This window comes from Haliotis rubra, unplaced genomic scaffold, assembly GCF_003918875.1.
Source record: "Haliotis rubra isolate DU_JTF1 unplaced genomic scaffold, ASM391887v1 Scf8, whole genome shotgun sequence".
NCBI lineage: Eukaryota > Metazoa > Mollusca > Gastropoda > Lepetellida > Haliotidae > Haliotis > Haliotis rubra.
In genome coordinates this window covers 2,756,932-2,766,275 of record NW_025767523.1, presented here as the reverse complement: position 1 = coordinate 2,766,275, position 9,344 = coordinate 2,756,932, and the positions used below count along the sequence as shown (strand labels likewise).

General features: G+C 39.7%; 1 protein-coding gene across 1 annotated transcript; it reads left to right on the top strand.

The window, feature by feature from the left end:
• The first annotated feature begins 3,498 nt into the window (after nucleotides 1-3,498).
• LOC124261434 (WW domain binding protein 1-like) lies at nucleotides 3,499-9,344 on the top strand. The gene is made up of 5 exons (XM_046695752.1): nucleotides 3,499-3,657; nucleotides 4,928-4,961; nucleotides 5,274-5,342; nucleotides 6,021-6,232; nucleotides 8,754-9,344. The coding sequence occupies exons 1-5, from the start codon at nucleotides 3,595-3,597 to the stop codon at nucleotides 8,775-8,777; spliced, it is 402 nt and encodes a 133-aa protein (XP_046551708.1). The 5' UTR covers nucleotides 3,499-3,594; the 3' UTR covers nucleotides 8,778-9,344.

Here is a 9,344-nt window from a genome sequence, read left to right as displayed (position 1 = left end):
GAGCTCGTTGTTGTAGATCTGCAGCACCGGTGAGATGTCAGTCTTTACACGCTCTTTTACACGGGCGACGAGTCGGATGTGTTCTCCATTCTCAAAGGGTGGGTGGCTGTGAATAGTGGAGGACACTACGTGGTCTCCGATGGTGCTGCTGCGACCATTGCATCCTGTGAGGACACACTTCCAGTGTGTAGCAACCTGTCGCTTGACATTGAGCCTGTACCGGTAGCCTGCATACAGTAACTGCTGTGAAGTCCACCTCTCTCTGTGAAGTCACGAACTCAGCTCTCTGGCATGAGATTTGCCATTTTGATACCGACTAAAGATCAGTGGCTTTTTACTGTAAGATATACTTTAATCAAAAAATTATGTTGAGATGACCCCTCATCCTTCACATACTTAAAACAATCAGACCTAATTATAATCTTTTTAGTTTTTATAAGATGAAATCTTTTGAAAGTATTAATTCCCTGAAATCAGAAACAATGGGATTATCTCACCCAGGGAAATAAGCATAACCCCTTCACTAATATCCTTGATGTCTGTATGCAAAATGTTAAACAAAAATCATGTGTACAAATCAATAGTAACTTCTCAATGAGTCTTCTCTCCCATTTGAAGTTGCATTCGATGAAACCCGCTACTGGGTTGGAATAGGGCCATTTTGAGGGAGGTTCCCTGAACAGGGTTGATTGGGATTTACGCTTATAATGTTTATTTGTTTTTTCATATAAGCTATTATAGGCATGAAATAGTGATAATTGTGTTTTAAGGCGGTTTGATTTTTTGGTTGCATGTGACCTTTAAGAGCAATAAAGGCGGCATCAAAACAGAATTGGAAAGACAAGCATGCAAATCTTAAGAACAAAATCTGGTGGAAACGTACAAAGTGGTCCAGTACGCCATGAATTTAATAAAATTGGTTATTGTCACTTTTTTCCTTGGACTTTTTCGTAGCCAAAATTTTCCTGTGACTCTCTTTCCCATCACCCATCGGCTGTAGTAGTCCACCTTCCTTCTAGGGTGACATCTCTACGATGTTCAGGCAAAGCAGTAGCTTCCTTCCTTGTGTGTCGAGAAGGCTTCTAATTTTCAAAACAAACAACACATTTTTAATCAGAGTAGAGGAGCTATCTCCAACAATCAAAACAAGGGAGGAGGTGAGGTGAGGTGAGGTGAAATTGGGTTTAACGTCGTGCTTGAGAATATTTCGCTCATATGACGACGTGCATGTATGTGTATGTGCGGCTGCTTGTACTAGCCCAGACTGAAACTGGTTTTATAGTGCTAGCCCACTGAGATACCATGCCGCAGTGAAGCATGAATACCCGACGTACTCAGACACATTATACTGACTCTGAGCCGACCAGTCCTTGTTGTACCCATTAATGCCGAGCGCCAGGCAGGGACCAACAAGTACCATATTTTACGTCTTTTGGTATGACGCGGTCGGGGATCGAACTCCGCGACCTTCCGCACCCCGGGCGGACTATCTAACCACTACACCACGGAGGCGGTCTCAAAACAAACAACGAATGATCACAAGACCCCTGATTCACTTGGCTGTTAATGATTCAAATACGGGTGGTCCCTGGGAGTCTACCTGATTGGTTTATTTCAAAGAGTAGACAAACTGGGAGTAATCACCTATACAGGTACAGTGCATTATTAAGTGTAGGGGTGCTCCATTATGTATTTATGTTCATGAGTAGACAAGACGGGAGTAGCCATAATGGGAACATACCTCAAATGTGAGCCCTATATGGGAGCAATAAATGCTCAGCATAATGGTTTATGGCGATGTGATATATTGTTTAAAAAAATATTGTAACCAACCAGCCAGCCAGCCAACTAACCAACAACTCAACCAACCAACCAGCCAGCCAGCCAGCCAGCCAACCAACCAACCAGCCAGCCAGCCAGCCAGCCAACCAACCAACCAACCAGCCAGCCAGCCAGCCAGCCAACCAACCAACCAGCCAATCAGCCAGCCAGCCAACTAACCAACCAACAACTCAACCAGCCAGCCAGCCAACCAACCAACCAACCAACCAGCCAGCCAGCCAGCCAACCAACCAACCAACCAACCAGCCAACCAACCAACCAACCAACCAACCAATCAATAAATAATAAAGCGGTAACGTTGAATGGAAAGTTTTGGGAATGCAGTTTAGTTTAGTTTATGAAACTTAGTTGTCGCTGTCGTTATAATCTGACCTACATTCATATAGGAACAGGAAATATTTTTTTACAATGTCACTTAAAATCTACGAAACTGAATGTAATGTGCCGGGTTGGAAAAATGAGTACACACTTAAAAATAGGGTTACAAACGTTATCAAAACGTGTCTATGGGCACTTCGTGATCAATATCTATTGATATTGTTCATCACTAGCAAAATGGATATTTCTGGAAAAAAAACCACTTTGCATTTTCCCGTTATCATGAGTAATTTATTCATTTTCGCCGGAAGGGCATATGTTCACTCAACGATTTATTAACGCTTAGCCTCTGAATAGATGTAGTTTTGATAGAAACAAACAATTCCTTTTAAATTGAAAAGGAGCCCCAGTGAGGAGTTAGATTGTGAACCTAATGAAATCTAGACTTGCTTCATTTTGGGCTGTAGCATTGTAGAAAGGACTAGGCAGAAGGGAAAACAATGCGGTTCAGAGACTCTGAGACAGACTTACTTAGCGAGTGTTGAGCCACGCATGCAGCTGTCACGATGTTTCGTGACTGTGTTTCAAGTGACGAGAATGCCACGCTGAAACAGTCACCAGAACACTGCAAGCGTAACAGTGAAAAATACTGAGTGAACTGTTGCCACATAAGTGTCTTATCTTGTCGGAGGAATATTAACAGAGGTGAAAGCAGTGGTCGCGGTTGTTGAAAGATACTTATAACATGAGATCATATACCGATATATGGTCTCTGTTATAACTGAAATAAACCCTAAAACCAAACAAACATATATAGTACATACGAAGGTATCATACATATGGACATTGATCTTTTCGTTGAATATTATTCGTTTCATACTTTAATGTTAAAACACCGCACTAAAAAATAAAGTTCTTATTTCCTCTTAGTTTGTTTGCATACCATTTATGTCAAACAAATTTCCTTATTAGAATGAAGATAAATATAATATAAAGGCTAAACACCACTCATCTACTTTCCAATACATGGCTTATACGATATCTTAGATCTTAGATACTCAAATACACAAGTGTCAGTCTTTCTTACGTTTCATCAGATAATATACGTCCTTATATACCATCTCATAAAATACGTTGGGACCGATGTATTGACTGGGCTCCTGTCTGACAAAAAGAGAAAATATAATGGGTTTGCGGCGCCAGGTTTGCGGCGCGTACCAACGCTGCAACCAGATAAGTTTTGTGCAAGCTCCATCACAACGCGTGTCTCAAACCGAATCTTCTTTGACATTTTCATTGCCCAAAAAACCCTGTAAGGAGTTACAAGCTCCAAATTGCCTCCCTTGGTTTATCACGTGACGTTTTGTAATAACGAGATAAGGAAACAGTTGATGTTCAGAAAAAAATCCGTGTTGCCACATTGTTGAAGAAAATATGAGTGTTTCGAAGGGGCTTCTTTCAGCTTTGCTGTCTGTCAGTCTTTTTGAAACGGCCTGGGTGAGTGACAATGACGAAATACCATGTTATTACCGTCAGGACTGAAACTAAAATGAAGTGTTAGGTAATGTCATGAAATATTTTCAGCTACAAAACAAGGTCTAACTCTAAGGTCTTCATAAATAGACTGATAGTGTCAGGTCGGCGAAACAACGTTATACATCAGTTCGTCTGACATCTTCAGAGAAGTAAATCAAATCAGTTGTCATATATGTAACAACATGTTTTAACATATACATAAACGTACTAGTCTATCGGTCTAGCAGAGACCATAAGGCCCATATAATATCATATGGTCTCTGGTCTAGCCGAGAGCCGTGATGCATGACCCTGCATCGCGGGTCTCTGCTATGGGTCCAGTAGTCAAAACATACCTTTCATCAGTCCAATGTTGCAACTGTCGCAATAATTTGTAAAAATGTTTTCTTCCGTATAAGTTCTAGACAATGCCAATTTTATTAACATTAATCATGACACATCTGTTTATTACCATGAACATTGTAACAACAAGGACGAAGTGATAATCAAATGATTAGAAAAAGGTGACCTTGTGAAATGTAAGCAGAAAAGATCAGGTAGAAATATCTTGGGGCTGAGCTGCAGCCAGGAAACTGAATGTAAGCAAAGATATATTTTGCAACAAAGAATGTTTTCCTTCAGTGTCTTGGCCCTAGATTCTATGAAGTTTATCAAACACACACTTAACACAAGCAGGCATGTTCAATATGCCTAAAACAGGAATCACAAAGATATTTCTCAGTCTTAATTTGCTTGGATCATTAACTGGTAATCACATAGCTGAAGGCAGAATTGATCATTGTCCCATTGCCATGATTGATGTTGAAAAATGTCAAGTTCGTTTTTTTGCTATTCATAAGGGAATATTTGAGTGTTTTCTGTATCATCCCATCTGAAATATGGTAGATTGGTCTCTTTATTGGCAACACATTGTTGGGGCTAGTGGTTAAAGTGTTCATCACGCCCAAGACCTGGGTTCGATTCCCCACATGAATGCAATGCATGAAGCCCATTTTTTGGTGTTCCTTGCGGTGATATTGCTGGAATATTGCTTAAAGCAGCGTATAACTAAACTCACCCACTCACTCACTAACACATGGTTTTGGCCTTATTACAGAGCTAAATCAGAGCTGTACAGTGGAGACACATTTACCACTCCATTAAAAACATCGTATGCTTGTCTCCTAAGTTTTATGACTAGTAATCTAATCATGTTAACAGTGATATTACAAATGTTTGTTTTTGCTTCCAGTGTTATGCACAGTGTGGAGCTACTTTCTGTACAGGTTTGTGTGATGTTTCTCATTATACTTTTACAGAAACATGATTTTAAACAACTGAAAATACAAACTCGCCATTCTGATAACATGCCATAACTAAATTTGAGTCTATTTTAAGGTTTATACAAATTAACAGTGTACTGAAAGTGATTTCAATATTTGAACTGAAGATATTTTAAAAATACCAGGAGTATAACATGTGCTATCTTTCTTTTGAAATAGTTTTGTAGATTTGTAAGATGAAGTATGAAAACTTCCAAGTTCGTAATGAAGTTTTTGAGTTTCTTGATTCGTGTATTTTTGTTTTCTTGTTCACAGCTTACAGCGCATACTGCTGTGCCTTTGATAGGGCATCCTGCTGCTACCATTCAGTCTACAGTTTTTGGTGTATGTATTTAATTGTGTGTGGCATACGCAGGTTACCAGGTGTTTTGTACCTCTGTTCCATCCGACACCATTACATCATTGTGCCTTTGTAATCTCTTTCATTAACAGTAAGAAATCATGTCTTAATTGTCAGTAATTAATATATTATGCTGCCATAATTACATAACATTTCAAATACAACTTGGAACAACTTTACATGTAAGCACTTCCTCAATTTTGTGTCTTAATACCAGACTTTAAATTTGTTCATAAAAGTCATAGAGCTGTAACGATATACCGTAGTATTTGTTTATCATTTCACTTTACCTTTTGAAGAAGTAATTGTGTATTATTTAACAAAAGAAACTTGTTGATATCTTCAGTATATATTGTATGCAGAGATACATGTTTTCAATTGCTTTGTGGACCAAAATAAACAATCTGTTCAGTGTGTTCATTCCTTTTGGCAGATTCATTCTACGAAAATGAATCGGAATATTAATATTAGATGCTTGAACAGAGCAGAATAATTGAAACTTTAATAACAGTAACAACAATGTTTCTGTGTCATTTGATTATACCTCAGATATAATTTCAGATATTTACCTTTGACTTCAACGTCTGTGGGGTATGAGACATATGTTTTTATGCCATAAGATTATAAACAAACCTGACATTTTCTCTTTCAACATCATCCAGGGTTCTGGTTTATCTGGGTGATCATCTTCCTTCTGTTCGCCTGCTGCTCGATCTGCTGTTACCGTCGACGCCGATATCAAACCTCCTACGTTATGGTCCCTGACCACCACCCTCCAGCGTATGGGACTGTGTCTGTATCTGTGGCCCCTCCTCCCTACCCAGCTGTTCAGCACCAAGCAGCCACTGCCCCGCCCCCATACCAGCCGGAGCAAGTAAGTCATCATTTTCTTAACATATTCCAGAAGTACCTTTTATTATAACATTGAGGATTCCACATTTCAAATTTTTGGAGTGGATGTTTATTTTAATTAAAACTGGTTGTTATGTCATTGGGGATTTTTCAAAGAGAAAGCATGTTGGATGTGGAAGCTAATTAGTGCTACAATGCTAATACTGTTCCAGTGATACATGGTCCACTTTAGCAAATTATCTGCTTAAATTCTCGATTTGGCTAGTAATTGGTTAGCTATTACCACACCTGTGCCAATGAGCATTAGATGCGTCTTCAACCCGTGTCACAGGCTTTTCTCCTCCTACTGTAAGCTTACAGTCATGTGATTAACCAATAACTGAATACTGTTCTAAACTCCCCATGAAGATCTATATTAGAATTGGGTCATCATGAACCCTGCTTGTCATAAGAGACAAAATGAAGTGGGCTGCTATGCAGACTATTGTATTATGTTCCTGACATATAGCTGAAATATTATCAACTTAAAACAGTTTGGTCGGTCAGTGTTAATGGATGTTATTGTACAGTACAACCAGACATTATTGAGAATTTAAAGATTGTATTTTTTATGTTTTTTTCACTCATTACTCACGTATTAAATGTGAATATTAGCAGAACATAACTCCAGATTCAAAGACAGGTGAACAGTTAGTATTTTGTCAAGTCACCATGGGCAGCAATGCAGGCTTCAATGCGGTGGGGCATACTACTGATCAAAGAAGTTAGAAAGTCGTGGTCTATGCTGTCCCAATATCGGACCAACTCTTCTTTCATTTCAGTGGGGCTGTGGGGTAGCCTAGTGGTTAAAGCGTTGGCTCGTCATGCCGAAGATCCGGGTTCGATTCCCCACATGGGCACAATGTGTTAAGCCCATTTCTTGTGTCCCCCGCCGTGATATTGCTGGAATATTGCTAAAAGCAGCATAAAACTAAACTCAGTCAGTCAGTCAGTCTTTCATTTCAGCAATATTTGTCAGATTTTTCTTATTGACACTTTCCTTCATAAGTTCCCAAACATTTTCTATTGGATTTAGATCAGGGCTATAGCTTGGCCAATCTAATAATGTCATATTTTGGGTCCGAAACCAGGCCTGTGAATGCTTTGAACGATGTTTTGGGGAAAATCCAAAAATTTCCATAGAACACGTGAGCAGATGGAAGAAAATGTCCCTCGAGAATATATGTGTACCCCTCACTGTTCATATTCCCTTCAAATACACAGAGGGGCGTTGCCCCTAACACAGATATGCCACCCACACGTTAAATTTCGGACTGTACTTTGGGCGCTGATACAAAGGTTTTTCAGTTTGTTTGGTCCAGAATTTCAGTGTATTAGGAAACAGCCACACAGAACTTTCATCTGAGAAAATCACATTGTCCCAGTTAAAATTTCTATGCTGTAAGCACCAGTTCAACCTTTGCTCCTTTTGTACAGGTTTCATGATCGGTGATGGAATACCTCGACTTTTCTGCCAACCCATTGCATGCAGCTCAGTTCTAATTGTCTCCTTACAGACAGCCACAGTTCCTCTATCAATCATATCCAGCCTCAAGTTTTCTAAACTCCATCGTTTGTTTTTAGAAACTAGAATACCAAGCCGCCTCCTGTCACCGACAGTCAATAGTCTGGGCCTACCTGCGCCTCCCTGGTGCTCAATGCCATATCCATTTGCAATATTTTTCAAAACACGATAAACAGTGGACAAAGGGATGCCTGTTCTACTTGAAATCACTTTAGCTGATCTGATGTCCTTGTTATAATACTCTCAAATCAACTTCCTCTTCTCTAAATCAGGGGCGGTGGGGTAGCCTAGTGGTTAAAGCGTTGGCTCATCACGCCGAAGACCCGGGTTCGATTCCCCACATGGGCACAATGTGTTAAGCCCATTTCTGGTGTCCCCCGCCGTGATATTGCTGGAATATTGCTAAAAGCGTCGTAAAACTAAACTCAGTCAGTCAGTCTTCTCTAAATCATCCATACTGAGGATCACTGAAAATCTCGTCTGCTAGCAAGTAAACAAAGGGGGATAACTCTTCACAAACTAATGAAAAAGGATTAACGGAGTTGTCTCTCTCGAATAAAACCAAGCACTTGATAGCTGGTCAAGGTTGTTTATACTAGAAATCCAATTAAACATATTCCTAAAATTCTCAATAATTTCTGGTCATACTATATTGTGATTGTGTAGATCAGTAGACTATTCAGTAGACTACTGTAGATTGTCACCTTAGGCAAGCGAGTTTGTTCAAAATTGCATCTGTTCACCCAGCAGAAAATGGGTACCCGGTGGGATAAGTCATGTGACTATTAATCTTCTAGTGCCTTGGGTTATCTGGGATAATAATAATCAGTGGATTGCAAACATGTTATATCTATGAACTCTGTTGGCACTTTGAGCACACTTTGGTGTGGTGTTTGCCAATATAAGAATCCATATTGAAAACAGCATACAACCTAAGTCACTCCCTCCAACATATTTCATTCTTGTGTTTGTGTTTCAGAAACCGCCTGCATATGTCCCGTAGGATTTCTCAGCTTCGATTCATCATGAAACATCATGACTGAAACTGGGGACGTCTCAGTCTACTGGTGCATCACCACTTTACACCGGACGTTCTAACTCACAATACGCCTACCCAATGATGTATTCATGTTTTGAATCTATTTTTATAGCGTTACACGTACTGTGTGCTGCAATAACCTTCCGTGATAACGTCTCTGGGTAGTGTCTGTATGATATGTACCAGGTATCGATATGCGAGGTAGGCGTATTGTCACATTATACCCTGTAACTTGTTTTTACTGTGAATCTGTCAGACTCACAGAAACACTTTGATTGACAAGATGTCCATAACCAATGGTTCAGCTTTGTGAGACCTATCTTCGGTGGGTGAAGGTATGAAGACCTTTCTATTCCACTGAATCCAACATGAGTTCTACCTCAGCAAATTGTTTACGACGTTTACGTTTGAATGAGAATGAACCTCTTTACATCACTTGCATAGGTTAAAGCCAATAGATCTTATAAAAGCTTATATGAGGGTTTGGGAATGCATTGCAAGCATTTTCAAGTATTTGAATCACACAGATTT

What these genes read in the sequence shown, in the direction of transcription:
- LOC124261434 (XM_046695752.1), top strand. Translation starts at nt 3,595, where the DNA reads ATGAGTGTTTCGAAGGGGCTTCTTTCAGCTTTGCTGTCTGTCAGTCTT. An exon ending in TGGAGCTACTTTCTGTACAG is followed by an intron (nt 4,962 to 5,273) that starts GTTTGTGTGATG and finishes TCTTGTTCACAG; the next exon opens with CTTACAGCGCATACTGCTGT. An exon ending in TTCAGTCTACAGTTTTTGGT is followed by an intron (nt 5,343 to 6,020) that starts GTATGTATTTAA and finishes AACATCATCCAG; the next exon opens with GGTTCTGGTTTATCTGGGTG.